Raw genomic sequence first — 22,127 nt, forward strand, 5'->3', positions numbered from 1 at the left:
ACTCTAGTGTTGTATTTTAGAAAACCTACGTAGGTTCAGGCTCTATACAGCTCAGTGAAGAAAACCCATGCAGAACGGAACTCATTGTTGCGTCATCAAATATACCGTTGCGACAGTTTGTTTACCTACGTAAGTTTAGTTATCTTCTTATCTATATAGTGTACCTGACGTTGTATTGGAGATGCGAATTTTATTGCTCGTACAAAGCCGGTCTCCGTTTCATAATGAAGAGCAATGGGGAAAACTTCCATCACTTATTTCCTCCTGAATGTTCCGATACAGGTTCGGGACAGCATTGATTCTGCCATGCGTATGCGTAGGCAAAGAGATGTTAACGCCGATGGCAAACGTATCTTCATTGTCGGATCTATTGTAATATTCCTCGTGGCAGTTGGAGCAATGATTCTAGTGATAATGGGTATGATATAGACTACATCTTGAATGCATACGCTGTCTCAGAAGGAATATAATCTGTCCACATTAGACCGATACAAATCTAACTATACATCAAATACATAAGGCCTATTAGAGATTACAGGTGCATACAATGAACTGTGCAGCAATAGATTGCTAAAAAACAAAACGAAAATTTATTGCAAACCAGTGTACCTTTATGTTGTTTCCTTTCAGTTACCAGTTCAGAAATGCTTTAGCCTACCTTGGAAAGTGGCATCGTATTGTTACATCTAAACTAGTGGTTCCCAACGTGGGCGATATCGCCCCCCAGGGGGCAATTTGGCGGCCTAGGGGGGCGAAAATGACGAAGGGGGCGAAAATGGACAAAGGGGGCGAAAATAGCGAAGAGGGCGATAGGGAGCGATGACGCGTTAAAACGGCTATATTGGAGTCAAGTCGGAGAAATGACCGTTTTTTTTAGTCAACCCACGGAAAGTTAGTTGCAAAAGTGTAAAATTCGACAACGAGCCGAAAAGTTGACCTTTTTTTTAGTCAACCCGCCGATGATTACAGATGGTATACCGATTTTCGGTTCACAAAATCTGGGGGGAGATGATCGGCGTTGAGCTTGAAAAGGGGGCGATGAGTCGAAAAAGGTTGTGAACCACTGATCTAAACGCAACACCGTGATACTAATTGTTCAGTTGCAAATGAGCTTACAAATATAGGAGATAGAATAGGCATTTCAGAAGGACGGAGTTTCTATTCCAAACCCCCCCCCTGTGTACGGCGCTGCACACGACGCACCACCACAAAAGTCACAACCTAATTCCCCACAACCAATGATCACCAACGCTGGCGTGTCATCACAAATATGTATGAGGTAACTGTGCGTCTTGGCCTCTGTGACAGTTGGCTCATCGTGCCTGAAGCAATGTGTAGCTGCTAGCAGTCCGCCACACCTCCAGAGAACCTATGAGACTGGCTAAGTGAAACCCTGGGTTCGCGGGAACACTGGTTAAGAACCAATGCACTCAATCGATGAAATTGTATTTGCAATCGTATGCGATGAAACAATATGTGTATATAAATCTTTTTCCAGGGCCGGAGGATAATTTTACATTGTGCGAAAATATTCACCGCGCGACCCTGGAAAAGCAAGATGTAATGAAAGATTATGATATCACAGAGGTTAACGAATGCCAGAGTACATCCGTTGTTTGTGCAGGTTTTCTCTGGGCTGCTATCTCACGTGATTTATCTTGTCATTTTCAGGAGATATTGACTGCTCATTTGACTCTAAAGCGTGTGATATTCCCTGTCCACTGGGATTTGAAAAGGATTACACCGGTTGTGATATCAACTGCCAATGCGCTTCCTCATCCATGGGTTACTTTCAAGGCGATATCTTTTTCAATGATTTGGATGTCAACTCATTGCTAGTAGTAAGAGCTATAGCATAATATTATCGAAGTCTTCTGCAACCCATGTAGTATGTGATATGTGGCATGCGCGGTAGGAAAATACTTACTTCCTATATACAAAGTATAAGGTGAAGAGCTTCTTAGGGGTATCGAACTTCAATATACAATTGAACAGCATATTCATATTGAAATGACCCCGAATATTTTCGGCTGGCACTCGTCATTTCAATATGAATATACTATTTGATTGTTGATATACGCTGTTCTTTTGAATTATCTACTGGTTGCTGACGATTACCCCAGTCATATCACAAGATATGACGTCACCGGCTCGAAATTTCGAATAAGCTTAAGCTCTCTCTTCGCCCTGATTATTCGAAATTTCATGCCGGCAACGTCATATTTTGTGATATGACTGTTTTGATATACAATGTCGACCCCGTGAGAATGTAAAGATGCCAAAACGAACGATGCATAACAATTTCTGCTCACTTTCAACCAGTAGCAAAGAAGTTATTGCCGTTGAAACTTGTGGATATGCAAAAATAGCATTGGCGGTGGGAAATGCCACCCAATTATTATTAATGAAAAACTCAAATAACTTCGCTTCTACGAGTTGGAATTGCGTCAAATTTGTTTTGCAGTCGTTTTTGTTAACAACTCAACAATTTTATGGGGTTGACAGTAAAATTTTAAGAAAAAAAGTTTAGTTTTTTGTAACAAATTAAATTAATTTAATCAGTGAATCCCCGGAATCCGGAAAAAAAGTTATTTTTGAACAACCCTAGTGTTCAGTAAAAGTAGAAGTAGTTTTAAAGTATGACTAGTTGAGTAAGTACTGCCTGTAGACAAAACCTTCTCGACTTCAGAAAAAGAAAAGCACTTCATTGCTAATAAACCTCTGAGTACCGGAGATTCAAAGCGTTCGGTGTCAAATCTCGCGAGATCGCGATCAATACCGAGAATGCTATTACCGAGTATAGACATTACCCAGAATGTAGGCTTACATTACTGAGAAAAACACGACCGAGAATGGACATCACCTTGAAAATAATAAATCTCGACACTGTCCATGAGGGCTCTTCAAAAATAATTTTTTTTCTCAAAACGTACTGGCTACTTGATAAAATTGTTAGGTTACCTAATTCAAGCCTACACATCAAATTTGGTTCAATTCCAACCAGTAACCGCATTGCTATAGGAGAAGAAAGTTTCTATTTATTACATAAAAAGTTTGAAAATTTTCTGTGCACCCCATGAAAGTGTTAGGTTGTGCATAAAAACGATGTTCACCAAATTTGGTTCAATTCCAATCAGTGGAAGTCGAGTTATTTCCGTCGAAAAATTTGGATTTGAATAAAATAGCATTTACGGTGGGCACCAAATAATAATTAATTAAAGAAGTGGTCACCGTAAATACTATTTTATTCATAATCGAAATTTTTCGACGGCCATAACTCCGCTTCCACTGGTTGGAATTGAACCAAATTTGGTGAACATCGTTTCTACACACAACCTAACACTCTCATGGGGTGAACAGGAAATTCTCAAATTTTTGCTATTTATTTTGATATAATAAGTAGAAACTTTCTTCTCCTGTAGCAATGCGGCTACTGGTTGGAATTGAACCGAATTTGGTGTGTAGGCTTAAATTAGGTAACCTAACAATTTTATCAAGTAGCCAGTACGATTTCAGAAAAACAGTCATTTTTGAAGAGCCCTAATGTCCATGTATTGGTCAGCGCTACGGTTACGCGTCAGAACAAGAGACGGCTGCGATCTTTACCGAATCCGATCGTGCTACTATTCAGCCATGGCCAAAGAAGCTCAACAAGGTTTACGTACCGTACACAATAAATATTCCAGATCTGAGTTGAGTTCTCTCTTGCGTTTGCTGTGAGCTATGCATCACGAATGTGTCATTCGTTTCAAGATATCATAAACGCGATACAAATGACGTTGAGTATGATAAAAAGGCAGACCTGCATCGAATTTGCAACACGAAGCGAGGAGAAAGACTACATAGTTTTCGATAACGGAGTCGGATGTTGGTAAAGACTTGTGTAATTAGATAATAGCGATGACGTGTTTCTATAATGCTCTAATTTTAATTCTAGTGTAGTCTCTAGCTTTCCTCAAAATGCTACCGGACTTTATAACCCGAAACGAGCCGTGTTTGATGTACAGACATTTGCAATTCTCTTGCTTGTGAGAAAAAAACTATTATCCGATATGAAGAAATGTCATTCCTCCGTCCAACTGTCCTCCTTTCTGGCCTAAAATGCCCAGATATATACGTTACATTTTGGGCTAAAAGATAGACGGCGGGTTACGCGGGAGTCAAATCTGGAAAAGGACTTTTTTTTAGTCAACACAACAAGTTTTCTAGTAAATATTTCAAAATCGGCTGTTTTCAATTTCGGTAAACTAACTGTTATGATTTGGAAAAGAGTTTCCTCATTTCCCTCTTCCAAAATATGGTGACCCTGATTTAGTTCAATTTCACAAGTTTTTGCGAATCCAGTAATTCTAATCTAATTTGAAATAAAAACTGTGTAGCTATAACAGTCTAACTGTAATCTAATTTGGAGAAGGTGGGCATTTCCTATAGTTTTCCAACTCTGAATGGCAGACTTTTCCAATTCCAAGCATAAATGCGCCCGGACAACCTTTATCAGGTCACGTGTCGGAAAAGGCGGCGGGAAACAACGAATCGTCTTAGGGAGAGGCTGTCGTTATCCAGGCTTCATAATGCATCTCGTCATGCATGCCATTGGATTTGAACATCAACACGTGAGACCAGACCGCGACGGCTACATTCGAATCGATTGGGAGAATGTCAGAAAAGGTCGGAGGCATATTTCGTAACTGCATATAATTCATTGACCATAGATAACCAAACTACATATAGATATTAGATACGCAACTCCCGTCGTCACGCTTGCTTGCCCAGGGTCATTACTGCCCAGTGCCCAGCAATCTAAAAGCGAGATGATGATCAATCCCGTACCTGACGACCCGAGCGCTCAAATTGAACAAAATGTATCTGATTTGAGAGCTACTGTCGCGCTGATTCCAAAAACATTCGTTACAATTTCATCAGGGCAATAGAACCACCCCTAAATAGCCTTCAAAGTCTGAAGATCGGGATTTCCTAACAATCGTAACACGCAGCAGAATGAACTTTGCGTGGTCGCGATTGCACCGAACAACATGCGAATTTTCAGACTTTGAGATCTATTTCGAGAGGGTTCCATTGACCCGATCAGATTTTGATGTGTAGGATGTGGGAGTTGCGTATCTATCCGTAGGTCCGAGTGTCTTATGACTTAAGTCATTGCGCTTACTATTCAGTTTCGAGTTCAAGTTCTGTTCTATCGATTTTCTCTGTTCGGGTGATATGAATACCTCCCGTTCATAACGTAGAATCTTCCTAACTTGCAACAGTTTCTGGTCCTGTTCAATAAATCAGGTTTATTAATATTTTCATCGTTTCAAAACATCACAAGACTGCGATACAATGAAAAGATAGGAAGGTGTCGAAACGACTTGGAGTAGCCATTAAGATCAGACACCCACCTTAGCCTAGGCCAGTGGTTCCCAACCGAGGAGGAATTCCCCCCTTGGGGGGAATTTTGCAATTTTTAGGGAGGAATTCCACTTTAGAATTGTAACGGATTTTCCAAATTGTTCATGTCCGAACTGTCATGTAGTCAACCAGTTATATCCGAACGTATGCCCCTCATGGCTGTTTTTTGCTTGCTGAAAGTATGTTCAAATGCTATTTGAAATCTCTTTTTCACATACAAATTCCCCCCTTTTTTCAAACTAGTTCAGATGTGCTGTTCGCAAGACAATTTTGTAGGCCAGCGACGGCCTCTCAATCAACTATATCCTAAGCGAGCAAATGTTGAGCCGAATCTATCATAACAAGGCCTATAGTGAAAGTATTTACCATATATTTTCAAGTCAACATTTTCAGACAGTGACAAAATATTCCAACGTCATCAATTCAAGTCAAAGAACAGCTACCCGATCAAAAAAAGACATATTAAACTTGGTGCAATGTTGCCGAAACGTAATGGGTTTCCTAAATTTCAATGAGCTCCAGCAGGGAATCTGCTGATCACGTGTATGTTATATATCAGGGCTGTAACTAAATCACGAGGCTCCGAGTCACAAGTCAATCTCACTTTTATAGTTTTGACTCGGGTCAAGTCGTGTCATTTTCAATTCATCATTGAGTCAAGTCCGAGTCCAAGTCACAGAGCAGAGGGTCGAGTCCGAGTCATGGTATTATGACTCGAGTCCGAGTTCAAGTCACACCCCAGACAACACTGTTTGGTGATATTGAATGATTTGGATTTATAATATACTAATTTCTCTCACTTTGAGCAGTTTCTTGTCGCATTGTCAAGTACCAGGATCAATAGATGAAATTCCAATAGGGTGGTCGCTGTACTGTTCTTCTAAATTACAATGAAATGTCGGTCTTGGCCGTCTTATATCTTCGAGTCATATGGCTTGTTTCGAGGAATGCTCAATGACTCGAGTCCAAGTCGACTCAATACCCAAGTCAAGTCGAGTCGTTTCCGTATTTTGAGAAAATGACTCGAGTCAAGTCGAGTCGTCAGAAAATGGAGATTCGAGTCAGACTCGAGTCTGGTCAACCCTCCTATATACGAAAGTACCAATATTATTGGTCAAATGCATACGCAAACTTGAAAAAAATCGCGAGACCACCAAATCTATGCATACTGATTTTTCACATATGGTAAGCCGAAAACACAAATGGAAGTGTGGAGGTCTGTTGAGTCAAGCGTTCCAAAATTTGTTTGATTGCGAGCAAGACCATTGTTGTTGGAGATGTACGAAGTGTTATTACAACACTGCTAGAAACAAACACTAGGTACCGCCCGTCTTATTCTCTCAGTCAACAGGTGTTTGCGCGGTAAAAATGACCTTTTTTAATCGTCGGGCAGATTTATCCCAAGGGGGGAATTTTGGCTTAAATTTCGGCCAAGGGAGGCACGAGATGAAAAAGGTTGGGAACCACTGGCCTAGGCGAAGTAAATAAGAGGCATGCACACTGAATGAAAAGTAATGCAGAGAATATAAGACGCAAGCGACAAAATGAGGTGGCTGTGGCAGAGGGCGAGGTCGATGTTAGGTCGTGGTCCGGTAATCCTGGAGACTGGCTAGTATTGATTTAGAAGAAATTGCTTGTATTTCGACTTGAATGCGGACATGCTCGACGACTGTCGGATAGCCGGCGATATGCTGTTCCACAATTGGGGTCCGGCATACTGTTTTCCAAATATCAGTACTGACAGACGAAACCAAATATGTGGTAACTTAGTATTCTTCGAACTTACAATGGAATGCCTGTCTTTAGGCCGTCCGAGTTTCGGGTCTTCTTCTTAGTTTGTTTGTTTGTAGTATTCATGGTGTTTGTCGACTACGATATAGTGTCCTTTACGCCAATTTTCTTCATTTTTATTCCGTGGCTGCCGACTTGTAGCACGGCCCACTTCTAGGCTTTTATAAGACACTGCTTACACAGATAAGATGGCGAGGAGGAGCCTAGATAAACCATCAACGCTTATAGGTACGAATTCTGGAGTCGACCTCGGCCGGACTCGAACCCGCAACCAATTGGTTTTGCAGCTGTGGATCCTATCACTATACGCTATCTCGCCACCGATTCATGAGTAATGTCTTGAGTACAAGTCGAGTCAATACACAAATTGGCCCAAGTCGAGTCGAATGATTTTCCATACTTCAGAAAATGTCTCTCGAGTCAAGTCCAAAAATCGCGACAATCCTGCATCGAATAATCTACTTTCTGAAACTATTTCCCTGAGTACTTTTGAGATCGTCATTTACTGCGTTTACTTCAAGTAGTTTTGACATGTATTGGAACTCGCTACTTTTGCTTGTAATTGAGTAGAAATTTAAGTAACTACGTTTATGTCTACTTAAGTAGAAACGCTGACTGCATTGACCTGCTCTCGAAAACACTATACCCTATTGCGTTCGCGTGAAGGCTTCAAGAATAGACCTATTCCGTTGTTAAGATAAAACGATGAACTTCGCGAAGATACGAAAACAGTCGCAAACCATGGGCAGCCCGTACGACACGGAGTCTGTGACGCATATTGGCAGTCGGGCTTGGAGCGTAAATCAGCAAAAATATACATTCGCTAAAGTGAACGGTGAACCCGTATTCGGACAGCGTGCCAGCCTGGCTCCTGGCGACGTGATGGAAGCCAACTATCTGTACGATTGTGACAATAAAAAGCGAGATATAGTGCCGGAAGGTTCGTGGCGTCTGTGATACTTTACCATCTGAATGCGTAAGAGCCATATTACACGCCAAGAGTATTTACGATTTGATTACAGGAATTGGAGGCCACGGTGAAAACGAAGGTGAGCCTGCATTTTTAGCATACCGTCATTGTTAGTAGCGCATCAGTGTCATATGCGGGACATATGAATATCCTAGGCCCCGTCATAATCCAATGATCGTCAGATTATATATTTATCCGATAACACAATGCACAATGCGATACACTACATACAATGCGATGTGTGAACGCAGCCTTGTCTCGGTAATCGCTCGCAAATGCACGTAGACACGAACAAAACAAGCCGGCCCGTGACCATCTTTCTCAGGTTGGCAAAGTTGAATTCATTCTGTGACGCATACAATTTGTCAATGCTTTCAGATCAGAATTTCACTTTCAGGGTAGAAACTCTAGGCGTGCCGCTCAAAATCCCGTCGCGGGCCGGATCCGGCCCGTCCCTGTTCTAGATTCTAATGGGTCGTCTGTTTTTATGCGATTATGTGTGATGCATTGCGAAGTTTACAATTTGTACATGTTTCAACACGTTTTTTGTTGCTATTTGTAGGCCACGCGTGGTGCGTGTTTGAATGATGGCTTCCGTTAAGTCATTTCATTGCGTTGTTTAGAACCTATGACTACTAATAAACAAATGTCATGAAACGTACAAGCTCATGTCAAAAGCATAATTTGCAGAGGCGTCAATGTGGACGGACTGGACCCAGTGGTCTCAATGCACTGGCACATGCGGTACAAGCGAATCTGTCCGACACAGAAGTTGCAACGTAAACCTATACATACGATTGTGTGTCTTTCGCAGAAATAACCCCTTCTGTGTTTAGATTACAGACTTGAAATGCCCCTATGGAGGAGAATGGCAGAGAAAAGCTTGCGTGAGAGTAATCCCCTGTCCTGTCGCCGAGGGACAGTGGCTTGCTTGGGATTCGTGGGAAAAATGTAGCAAGACATGCTCGTTAGGATATCAATGGAGGTGTGTAGAAATCTACAAAGATAGTTGTGCGAATAATTATCGAGACGACCGATTTCGAATCGTAGGTCGAGGCCGTTCACAATTCCATTTGTGTGCCTTGGAATCAACTTTTATCAAAATACACCAACCAAAACTCTGTCAACAAAAGGAGTTCGTGTATCACCTAAAAATAGTACATTGAACGCTCTCTCATTCGAAATTTCATGCTGGTGACGTCATATTTTGTGATACGATTGTTGATATACAATGTTCTTTCCAATTCTCTACTAGTTGCTGACGATTACCCCTGACGAGTGTCAGCCGAAAATATTCGGGTTCATTTCAATATGAATATACTATTTAATTGTACAAAGATAGTCGGTAAAGGAGTTTGATTTGATGCTCTGCTTCACAACTTTTTGTTCTTTAGGCAAAACTAGGTCTATAGAATACTCACAATATACTTTTCTCGAAATCCCTACTTGAGTTGTAGTTGAGCAGAAATCTACATCGTCACTTCAAGTTCTATACTTGAGCACCGACGATGGCTACTTTGACCAACCTCTGGAAATTTTTGAGTGCAGATGTCATTATTTTGACGTAATGGATATTGGATTGCATTTCACGATGCCTATGTCAGGGAAAATTGCTTAGCTTCTTGGAGGTACAGAACTTCAATATACAATTGAAGAGTATATTCATATTGAAATGAACCCGAATATTTTCGGCTGACACTCGTCAGGGGTAATCGTCAGCAACTATAGTAGAGAATTCAAAAGAACATTTCGTGCTGGCGATGTCATATTTTGTGTTACGATTGTTGATATACGCTGTTCTTTTGAATTATCTACTAATTGCTGACGATTACCCCTGACGAGTGTCAGCCAAAAATATTCGGGTTTATTTCAATATGAATATACTATTCAATCGAAAATTGCTTAGTATTCGAAATATGGTTTGATGAGAAGCCCCATTCCGACCTCTTGCGCATTCAGAAGCTATTGAGATGAAAATATGTTTGTCAATACATCTCTAATTCGACCTACAATTCAGATTACCGCATGCACGATGCTGCTTTAAAATGTATGATGCATGCACCATGCAGGCCAATCTGGCAAGGCCATGCATTAACTATAAAGCAATTTCTCTAATATTCCGCAGCCAGGATAAAAATTGGGGGAGGGGGGCTGACGCCACAAATAAGTATTCTAGTTGCCTAAAAAATCGAAAGATATCAAGAAAAAGTATGTAGCCTAAAGTCAAAACCACTGACGTAACTAGTGCAAGCAGTCAAACCCTATTTGATTACTTCGATGAGGTAGAAGTGCATATGTACTGAACCCCTTTGATGAGGTGTGGAGTAGAGAAACGAATGACGTCACAAGGCCGCAGTCGGACATTTGAAGGGATTATTCTCGCCCCCATCCCCATCCCTGACTACACGCCACTGTTCTTTTTCGATGCGACAACATCTTTTGCCAATCAACATTTCATTCACTTTCAGAAAGAGGAAATGTCCGGTAGGCGTTACTTGTGAAGGACATTCGTTTATGGGTAGATATTGCGTGCATCCACCATGCCCCGGGCAGATGAGCGAGCGGCAGGGGTGAAATGCACCGAATCGCATGGTGTATCACGCACTCATCTGCAATGGAACTATGGTGTCGCCCACGTTTAATTTGTTGTCGTGATGTGGAAAGAAAGAAAGTCCAAGGATTATCTATTATTGTGCCTTGTTCTGTGAATTATTTCGGGCGTTCCTATAAATAAAAAGACTGAGTTGATTCATGGCTAATGGCGGTGGTTGATAACGTCAGAATGGACCCATGGCGTAACTTTATGATTCAAACATTCTCTTCTTGGCCCTTTTGTCATTTCCGCAAAGTAATATGTTAATGTTCGTACGTACACGATACCTAGCAACGAGTCGAGCCACAATGCTGAAGTACATGTTGACTCTTCAATCGTCACCGAATGCATCAACTGGAGAAATCAAATGTTATAATAATTCCATAAAATCAATATCTTCCGTCGCTTTGTCATTTTACGACGAGGACTTGCAAGGGAACATATAAGCTTACGCCTTACCGATCTAGGCTATAGACCGGATAATGTATTCGTAAGGCGTGGTCAGACTATTGCGACATAGATATTTATTAGACTTAAAAACCGGTTTCTGCTCTTGCGACAGATATTACCTCAAAAAAAGTTATACATTAGCCAACACCTAATCAGACGGATTTGGTTTTTATGATACAATAAACATTTAAATCAAGATAAATCCCTTACGTCAGATAGAGTTTTACATTAGATAACGCTGCATTCTTTATAATAATTTTGTTGATGTAAAACATTGATTGGTTGATTCGCTGACGACCTACACCAGGGATATCCCTGACCTACACGTAGTGCGTTCTTGTTATATTGTGTGTTGCGGGCAGAGCTCACAGCGAAAAGGCTCACAGGGCAGAACCTATACCAAGGTTCGTTTGCGAATACGAACGTGAACCTCATGTTCACACCATCCCTAGTGTGTTCCACGATCCAGTTCGCTGGAAAGTATACGGTATGCGATTATTACTGTGTTCTCCGCAATCGTATTTGTTACAAATCAATATTTTCCATAATTTGGCCTTGCCGTACCCAATTAGGCAGACTTTACTCGATAATCAGTATATTTCATCGGCTCATGCGCAGCACATAGAAGAGTTGGTACGGTAAATTAATAGCCGAGTTCCATATAATGAATACTTGGTTCCGATCATCGAGATGATAAGCCCCCAATCTGCACGGAAGAATCGATTCAACCCTGCGGGCAAACACATAATCAAGAACTCAAACGTAAGATGAGTATGAATTACATTGTTGAGGGACCGGGGACGTATATCATTATAATGTATGTGATGAATTAAATGTTTGATGGAAACCTGAACAGATGAAATTCATCGTCGACGTATAGAGCAGAGGCCGCCAACCGACGCGGAAAAGATGATCTGGAAAATCCTTAGTTATGTTACATTATTGGTAGTATTGAATTCTGGTGTATTAACTCAGGGACAAGGCATACGTATAGTAGATGCAGGAAAGGGTGTAAAACCAGGTAAGAAGGAGCTATTTCTTGAAGTTACATATATTGCCAGTATGCGATAACGTTGATAAATTTATGCTGCAAACAGGATGGTACTGTTGCTAAGGGCATCCAGTAGAATAGCGACTGATGTTCAAACGTTTTACGAGTAGGCTAAATCTATCGAATAATGTTTACACTCGATACTATACCAAACTGACTTGAAAGATACAATCTACCTGGTGTATTGTACAAGCCCCCTCTCATTTCAGAACCAAGCTAAAGAAAATATAAACTGTCTTTCTTCGTTCAGCGAACGAATGGGACTTCAACGTCACTTGTGGAAGTACCGATATTTCGATTGACGTAGCGAGCGACTTCATCGGCCGACAGTTTGGAGGTACAGGATCGCCTGAGCACATTTGCTTAATGGGAAGTCAGTGTTGCGGCCAACTGGTCGAAGATAAAATTCGAATCAGTATATCGAAAAATTTTGCAACGTGTTGTAACCTAGTGTCAATCACGGTGAGTATAGGTGTAACCTAAGGATAGTCTCAGCTGTAAGTATGATTAGGTGGATAAAATTCCGCTAATAAAAACGAAATACCATGAAATTATCGTATCAATTTGAATTACACATTTTTGCGCGAGGTGCCGTGTCCGCTCTACTACGATAATATGGAAAACCCATTTACTATATGTCGAATAATATTTATGTTTTCCTTCAAAATGAAATTTAGCTCCACGGGCGGGTCAAAACACCTTCACGGGCGTTTTACCCATCACACCCTACTAATAATTATTGCTTGCTATTCGGAAACCGATTAATTTTTCATCGCTTTATACAATCAATACACCCTTCTTCCCCATCTAATCTTAGCTCTGGATTAGTGAATGGGATGTTTTCAAAATGTTTTCATCAAGAATTTTACGAACAAACCGGCTGATACTGATAAATCATGATTGTGGTCAGAGATACAAATTACAAAGTCGTAAATTGTATATTGTGATGGCAGCAAGATATTCCGCAGATTCGCAATTTTGACGTAAATATAGCGAGTTCTCGGCGTGCATGTAGCCGCATAATAGCATATTTACCAAATCAGGCATAGACTTTTGTCTGTATTATTTCACGGTGTAATGAGGTATGCAACTACGCGTAGTGAAATCCCCAATAAGACAGTCTATCTGTAGCATCCGTTAAATGTGAAATTTCAATTGGCTGTAAACGCTCTCTTTTAGTAATAAAGTGTCGAAAACTCCTGAACTAAATCATCATAAACCTTTACAAACCTTTGCCCAGCCGCGGAATTCAAGGTTGAGCGTTCTTTGTAAAACTGCGACAAAACACATCCAATGTTGCTTTTGTTCTGTCGTATAGTGATGACAGGCGACTTACCCCACCTTACCCTCGAGCACATCACATGGATTGCTATTTTGAAAATCACAGTCTGGTGTTTGCATTAGGATTTAGGCTATAAGTAGGGCTGGGCACAATGATTCGAGTACTCGAATCTGAATCAAGTAAATATTTTAATGATTCAAGTCGAGTAGTAAAAGACGATCTTTTCGGGTACTGAAATTATACGCTCCTCGCCACTGAAAGTCAATTTATCAACGAGAATTATAGTTTCGATGCTAATTTTCACTGTTGAAGCCTTGAAACCTCGATTGGCAGTATCGTAGCATACGAAACATGTAGTACAAAGCTGCGAATGTTACTGGAAATAGCCCATTTCCGAAGTCATGATCATCCCACAACATTGTCACCAAGTGCAATAAAATCGGTATGATCGAAAAAATACCTAAGTATCATTAATGTGATGGATATCAGGCATTATATTCTATGTGGTCGCATAAAAGGGACATATTTGAACTTTGACATATTACATTCTGTTATGACGTCATACTGAGTGAAACTCGATTACTCGACTCGACTCGAAGCATATTACGTGATTCAGAATCGAATCACTCAGGTACTTGATTTTGCCCAGCCCTAGCTATAAGGGGGCACTGTGATCTACACATGATGTGACCTCAAAAGAAAGTTGAAATCGTTCGAAAAAAATGACAGTGACCATTTTCCTCAAAAACTCTAATTGCAAGATTATGGTCCTATTGCACCTCAATGATCTCTTTGGTTTCAGCCTTCACTTCACTGGTAATAAATCATGTGGCCCACCCTAACAATTAGCCTAACCCGCAGGTAGTTAAAGATGGCCAATACCTGTTGAACTTAAGAAACACCGGGCAAAAACGAGTGTTATATTTCTATTCAGGAGGAAATTCGGAAATCAAAGACTATAAAATATTACGAATTCTCCAACAGTCTGATTTACGGTTCGGCGAGCGGCGTGATATCAAGGGAAGTTGAAATTTTCAAATTTCAATGCCGATATCCTCTTGATCAACTAGTCACAGCGACGCCGGCAGACAGGTATAAACCGACCAGCAAATTTATAGAAACCAACATTAATAAATTCAACTGTTGACTTTGGGTTTGGATGTGAGAGCATCAGAATTGTAAATGTTTGCCGTTAATGCGTGGAATTTCGATTTGAGACTTATGTGTAACTGAAATTGGATTCGCACGTGGAATGAATTAGGAATTCGGATAACAGGTTGGATTCTATGTAAGGTCAATCCGGAACAAGATATCCTATTTGATTTCGAACACAATAAATCCGAGCATACCTGCCTACCTGGCATAAGCCACAGAGGTATAGCAGCACTTGGTGCGCAACTGCCATAAATGTGCAGCAGATTTATCGGTCTGCCACTCGCAAGCTGTCATTCGTAACACTGGCATATGAAAACATTCAACTTCTGGACTAACCTATGTACATTGTACAATGTACATGTACAGTATGGCTCTTCAAAAATGACTTTTTTTCTCAAATCGTACTTGCTACTTGATAAAATTGTTAGGTTACCTAATTTAAGCCTACACACCAAATTTGGTTCAATTCCAACCAGTAGCCGCATCGCTTTGAGTTTTTCGTAGATAATCCCCGGATCAAGGATAATCCGAGAATTATCAACGAAAAACTCGAATAACTCCGATTCTACAAGTCGGAATTGACTCAAATTTGTTTTGCATCTTCTTTGAAGACAGCTCGACAATTCCATGGGGTTGACAGAAAAATTTGAGATTTTTTTTTTTAATTTTCACTAATAAATTAAAAATTTCAATTCAAGATTGCACGGCCTTTACTGGTTGGAATTGAGTCAAATTTGGTGTGTATCGTTTTCTTGGACAACCTGACGATTTAGTCACTAGGCGAGTGAGATTTGGAAGAAAAAGTATTTTTTGAACAACCCTACTGTACAGCAGAGGTGGTCAAAGTAGTTAACGTCGCTACTCAAGTAGAAGTAGAAGTAACGCCGGAATTTCTACTCAAGTAGAAGTTGGAGTGATGGTTCACAAGTAAGTAAGTAGGTATTCTAGGCTTATTTTTGCCTACAAAACTGAAAATTGTCAAGTAGAAGTAGAAGTAGTCTAAAATCATAACTACTTGAAAAGTAGTGTGAGTAGGCGAAATCTACTTCAAGTACTTCAAAAAATAGAAGTACTTCGTTCCTGACCACCTCTGCTGTACAGTATAGGCTTCGACCTAAAACATAACTCGTGGCCGAGTTTTACAATCAAATCATCTACTTTGTGTATTGATGACAGATTGACTACGTGTGAAATGAATTCCTTTTCAAATTAACAACACTCTGCCTCAGGCAACGCACGTCTCAATGGGGTTGAGCTTTAATTGTGCGAAAATATTTAAGTTGCAGTCTGTCACACCTGTTTTAGCGACGTGTCTTCGCACGTGATAATGATCGAGAGAGTAGTCGGGGAGATGCGCGTTTACAACGACGCAAGTTTCAGGGAAGAATACGTTCCGCAGGAAACGGAAAAAGATGCTTTTGTTACGGTATACGCCCTACTTAGGCTATATAGCCTTGCCTGAGGTTGCATTTAAAAAAATGATGTTTTAAAACACTTTGTTTAAAACATGTTGTGTTCTTGTTGTTTTTTTCAAGTTGCATAATTATTCCATAATTGTGTAAATACTTTCGAAAAAAACATGTAGTATGAGCCTATGCGGACGATATGCACCCGACATAGTCGATATATACGATATGGTATTGTTGGAACCCTCAAAATAGTCGTTGGTAAACACCAGTTATAACACTACATAAATATAGTAATGGATGTTTTGATGACGATGACGGCCGACCGTAAATTTCTGCACAACGATGTAATCCTGACCAATGATAGTTTTTGGTCCGTTCAAGACAGGGGTCGGAAGACTTTTTCGTCAATGGTCAATGTCGATCCAACGTGACGTCACAATTACAGATTCCCGACGTAATGGCTGAAAAATAAAATAAAAACAACATGTTTTAAGCACGGGCCATGTTTTGAATATGTTTGTTTTAAATTACCCCTGCCGAGTGTCAGCCGAAAATATCCGGGTTCATTCCAATATAAATATAGTATTCAATTGTATATTGAAGTTCTGTACCTCTAAGAAGCTCTTCAAACCTATTCTCCGAAATAACTGTATTTATGATCAATCAGAAATCCGTGTGTAGTATTTTACAAAGTATATAGCTTTCCTTCGTTCATTCATCAACATCCAAGTTTTCGTTAAGATTAAACTAGAAAACCCAATACCACCGAAAGAACAACCCGACTTCGAGATGGTGTCCGTAATCAAAAGCTGTCAAATCCGATACTCATCCACTTTCGTACGTGAGATCATACAAGACGGGTAAGCGGCGTTGCTACTTGCTGGCAGCGACGTGTTCGAAAGATTCATTCGATATGTGATGTATGGATAATCCAGGTGCCCTTTCGGTGACAACACCGATATATACTCTACCGGCGATTCTATGATGTCGTCGTTGCGTATCAAAATGAGCGAAGCTTATTCAATGAACGTCACCAACGTGACGCTGGACTGCGTGATGGACCTGTGCCTTCAGAGCTTTCCGGCATCTTGCAAACCGGTAAACCACAAGCAACAGTTACGGTAGCCATCTAGTATTTCCAATACATTATACAATGCCTACATTCATAAATACAGCGTATTCAGAGTGGTCAGAATCGAATAATTTCTGATTTTTCCGAGTATTCAAGCAGATTTTGCCTGCTCACACGCATTCTACCCATGTGGTTATTTGTTTGAATATACTTCTAGTTAGGGTTACATTTAAAACAAACGGTGTATTAAGACACTTTTGTTTAAAACATGTTCCATACCTTTTTTAGTGTGATTTTTATCAAACGTTGAATAATTATGCCATAACTTTGCAAAAACTTTCGAAAAACATGTAGTATTAGCCTACGGACGATTTGCACCCAATATAACCAATGTTATACGATGGAGTCGCTGCAACATCGAAATCATCGTTGGTTCGATAGTTATAGCAAGTAGATATAGAAAATTGGTACGGAATGGGTGTTCTGATGACGAAGATCGCCGACCGTAAAAATGCTGCATAACGATGTATAGTCCTGGTTAAAGATATTTTTGGTGTGTTTATGACAGTGGTCGGATGCCCTTTTGGCCGAAAGAGCCATATTCACCCGATCTTTTTAATTGTCAAAGTCAATATACAGTGGCGTCACAGTTAAAGATTCGTGACGTCATGGTTGGAAGAAGGAAAACAAGAAGAAAAAAAACAATAAAAGAAACATGTTTTAAACTTGTTGTAAATGGAACCCTAAGTTAGCGTTAACCAAATCTCAAGGTTCCGAAAAATTACGACTCGAATCGAGTCACAACTCATGCAGATCTCCGACGTAGCAACTCCGTCAACGACGACATCTGTGTCACCGCAACTATGCCCAAAGTGCCATGAAATTCTGCATTTCGATTACGGATAGCTTGGTGCGCTGACTCTTTGTGTGATTTTCACTTTCCAGTCTTGTCTGAGACGGGGGAAACGCTCAGCCAACACCGGGGGCGCCGGGGACGATCGATACAAGCTCCAATTTTCGGGGCAAGAAGTTCACGCGTTGATTCCCGTCGGCAGAAATACCGAGCAACCACATTATGCAGGCAGTTTAGAATTGGACTCAGAAGATACCGGCAATATTCCAAAGTACATAACATGTAAGTGTAGCAACAAGTCAATCTCCTGTGCCTGCCAATACAATGGTAATTTTATATTCGATTACGCCCATGTTATGTATAATCAGGGGTGGTCAGTAACGAAGTACTTCTACTTTTTCGAAGTACTCAAGTAGTTTTCCTCTACTTCTGGTACTTACTCAAGTAGATCTGATTTTCGCTACTTCTACTTCGTAGTATTTTGTGATCTACTTACTTACTTTTCGCTATTTTCAGTTTGTCAAGTAGAAGTAGTTCAATCTTCCAATCAGGAATATAGCCTGAGAAATTTTGGGGCTGTTTTCACGGAGCATCAACATTTAATTTTAATAAAAGTTGAGTAAAGCCCAGAATTTTCGTCGCGCTTCGCGCGCAGTGGATACGGAGTGACCAGTATGATTTCACGAAAGTATCGGTGAATATAATTTAGGTCACGGGTTGGCGTGGTTCCGTTCACACCACATTGTCACCCTTCGCCCATATGAATTAATTCATCACGGTATCTAGCATTTAGCATTTACTTGTCATATCGTAATCTAGCATGTCCAATTGTCCATGGCATGTCCTAATCTGGAAAAGTGGACTTTGACTTTTTTTTAGTTTTAGAGCTGTTTTAGCATACCATCTTTGAAACTTTCTGGACGAAAGGCATGAAATACATATTCCCCTTTTAGAAGTAGTATTTATATTTTACTTTGAATTCCCAGTATCATATACTTTGAGTTATAATTAATATCAGTTATTTTGTCTGGATAACATACATGTTGAAGTATAAAGGCAAGCGTAGTGATGTCTTCAATTTCCGGAAATAAAGCTACACAATATGGCAATTTTACGGTCCACCATATTTTTCATTAACGTTTACTATTCGCGCCAAGTGTTTACACCCTATCCTTTACAACTTCTCCGTATTGCTCTTCGACTAAACTACGGGCTTTATAATATGGGGGAAGGCGCCGTACCATGCTATTTTCTAAAACGTGCTGTTCGAGAAAACAGAGGATGAGTATCGCCTTTCCATATCAATACTATCATGATGTGGAAGAATAATTATGCTGTCGAAAATTGGATACCTGTTAATATGCATCAATATGAATCAAGCTCGTCACCTTTCGCATAGCTCAATTTGCACCTTTTTACAATCCATGCGAACGTTTACATTACTACTTACTTACTTGAGTACTTTTAAAGTCAGTCAGTCAATTCTATTTCTACTTCAAGTAGTTTTACGATGCTTATGGAAGAAGTACTTCTACTCGTACTTGAGTAGATATTTTCGTCGCTACTTCTACTTCTACTTGAGTAGCTTTCTTGACTACTTTGACCACCTCTGTGCATAATAAGGGCATACCGCATAGGTCTCAGTGTGTCAACAAACCTTTACTGAACCGACTCTGGAGTTTGTAAGTGAAGGCATTGTGCAATAATCGATGTCCTAGATACCTATTTGGTGAATAATGAATTTAGTAAACCCTCTTATTACAGGCAAAGGTAGTCGAAGTATAGTCAATAGTCATCTTTGTGGTAGTAGTATAGTATAACCTAGTAACATCGAAATGTTCCACGCAAGGTAGGCTACCTGTAGAAGTATAGCGATATCCAAGTAAGTTAACGAGTATAGGCCTATGCATTATTGTAGGCCTAGTTTTGCCTTCAAAAACAAAACTGTGAAGTAGAAGTAGTCTAATACCATAACCATGATAGTCCAACTAGATAAAATATAGTAGAGTGCTCCGAAAAAGTAGAGGTGCGCTGCTACGGCTATCTTCTGGTTACATGTTAGGAGGCAGAATATGCTATTCAGTAGACGACTGAAACATATTTGTCAAATCCAAATCAGTATGGAGATAAGGAAATACATCGCTGCTAACGAGAAAATCCTTGTATACGCTAGAAAAGCGCTCAACAGAAAGACCTCATCATATAATGAATTTCAGAGTATGTAACATCAAAATGGAAACCCGAAATTTGATCTTTCATATTTCCCTTGTCCATTAAATGACAGAATATAGCCTCTTGCGAGCAAGGGACGTTTCAAACTTGAATATTATTTTTAGGTTCCGTGGGCATCATCACGTTTGCTGCATCATTTCTTGGGTTACTGATTCTAGTCGGGATTGTAGTTGCGTTGTTGCAATTGCAGGAGGACAAATGTAGCCTGCGTGAGAAATTGAAGACTTGAAGATGAAAATAGAGGAAAACTCTTTTCAATATTACATATATCAATACCATGATTTATTATTTACAAACTATTGTTCAAATATATGTATGCCTCTACTTATTGATCCGTAGCACGCGCGTATGAGTTACGGAATACGCATCAAATGTACGACGAATCTCTAGATATAATTGGAATTTCCCACCGGATGCGGTGCAAACCCATACTTACAACAAGAGTGTCCTTATGGAGCTAATCATTTGTGCTGTTATGGCTTAGGCCTTAGGGTTACCACACGTCCGCCTTTTCAGGTTTTTAAAAATGTCCTCTGAGGACGCCTGCCCTAACTCACCTCCTTTTTGGCAATTCGTCCTCCTTTACAGTTTTTACAGCTAGGATAATGGACAGTTTCGACTGATAAATCGGCCTAAACGACGCTAAATGGGTAATACGGATGTTCGAGCGGGTCATTCGGGAATCAAATGAAAGTGATGACCTTTTTTCAAGTCAGAAAATAGCAACAAACTATACAAAAATTATTTTGCCTTTGTGGCGGATTCAGCCGTCTCAGTAGGTTTTGTGAGATCAGCGAACCGATCGACTAACGGAACCGGCAGAAAAACTTGACTTTGTGATAGGTTCTGGTCCCAACAAAAAAACGAATCCTAACCAACAATTGTAGGAGCCGTGCTCTATACTGCCCCTTACGTCAGTTGTCGCATCATCGCATCATAGTTTCCTATATTGTGTCGACACAAGCAAATCTCACGCCTCAGTGAAATTGTATCACGTCACAATTTCCATTTGGCTACAGGCAATTTGACGGTCATTTTTGACCAGCTTGCCGAGCATTAAATTTGGTAAAACGGGTATCAATCGAAAGCTGACTCTGCTGCACTGATGACGAAAATATAAATTTTATTCCGCTCGTGGCCCTGGAACTCCCACAATCATTCATTGTTATGGAGATTGGCATTGGGACGCAACAATGCTGTCTGGCGAAACGAGAGAGTAGCTCATGACGCAACAATGCTGTCTGGCGAAACGAGAGAGTAGCTCAAGAGAAAAAGGTTTTTACAGAGAAAATATTTACAGAGAAAATAGTTACAGAGAAAATATGGCGCGCACGAGCAATCCGACGTAGTGAGCTCGAATTAGTGCTACAATGACGACACGAACTTTCAATTATGACGTAACAGTTGGTTGGCATGCATGGCTATTTGGGAGCTGAGATGGAAAAATAGGGCTAATATGGCTCTTCTGACAAAAAAGGTTCCCGACCACTGCTCTATTGCTTCTGGCCGCATTGGCGGGCGGAGGTATAATCAAGTCTCTGCAGCATTGTTGAATCGTGTGTGATCAACCAATGATATATGTGTATATATATCATTGGATCAACTACAGACGGAGGTCTTTTACACAATGACGCCAAATGCACGCTAATAATAATGAAAACTACCCCAGCAGTGTCTTTTGCACGGGTCCACACAGGAAGGCAATGACGGATTTGTTTGAATTTGCATTTTGACTTCACGCTCAGCTCATGTTCCTACCTACGCGAATCTTGTAGGGTTTCACACCTCTACTTCCAGCATCCAGAGTGGTACATAAACTTTTGCCGCTTATACGCCAAGGTAAGCACCAGACGCCATACG

General features: G+C 40.4%; 2 protein-coding genes across 6 annotated transcripts in view; one reads left to right on the forward strand and one right to left on the reverse strand.

Moving 5' to 3' along the window:
* The window catches only part of LOC145447642 (E3 ubiquitin-protein ligase UBR4-like), a 133,660-nt gene that overhangs the window by 89,112 nt on the left and 22,421 nt on the right, over nucleotides 1–22,127 (reverse strand). The gene's annotated exons all lie outside the window — the stretch shown is intronic.
* On the forward strand, nucleotides 11–21,404 carry LOC145447648 (astacin-like metalloprotease toxin 1). Of its 5 annotated transcripts, none has more exons than XM_080325898.1 (11): nucleotides 11–129; nucleotides 1,499–1,603; nucleotides 1,672–1,841; nucleotides 3,563–3,692; nucleotides 3,754–3,871; nucleotides 4,499–4,668; nucleotides 7,898–8,140; nucleotides 8,223–8,249; nucleotides 8,861–8,949; nucleotides 9,007–9,155; nucleotides 10,639–10,918. In XM_080325898.1, the coding sequence occupies exons 2-11, from the start codon at nucleotides 1,564–1,566 to the stop codon at nucleotides 10,742–10,744; spliced, it is 1,242 nt and encodes a 413-aa protein (XP_080182024.1). In that variant the 5' UTR covers nucleotides 11–129; nucleotides 1,499–1,563; the 3' UTR covers nucleotides 10,745–10,918. The 5 variants fall into 5 exon arrangements, with proteins under 5 accessions (XP_080182024.1, XP_080182023.1, XP_080182022.1 ...); XM_080325897.1 differs by lacking the exon at nucleotides 11–129 and adding an exon at nucleotides 138–282; XM_080325895.1 differs by lacking the exon at nucleotides 11–129 and adding an exon at nucleotides 139–418.

Source organism: Botryllus schlosseri, chromosome 10 (genome assembly GCF_051294905.1).
Source record: "Botryllus schlosseri isolate E-star chromosome 10, Bs_hap1, whole genome shotgun sequence".
In the NCBI taxonomy this organism is placed as follows: Eukaryota; Metazoa; Chordata; class Ascidiacea; order Stolidobranchia; family Styelidae; genus Botryllus; species Botryllus schlosseri.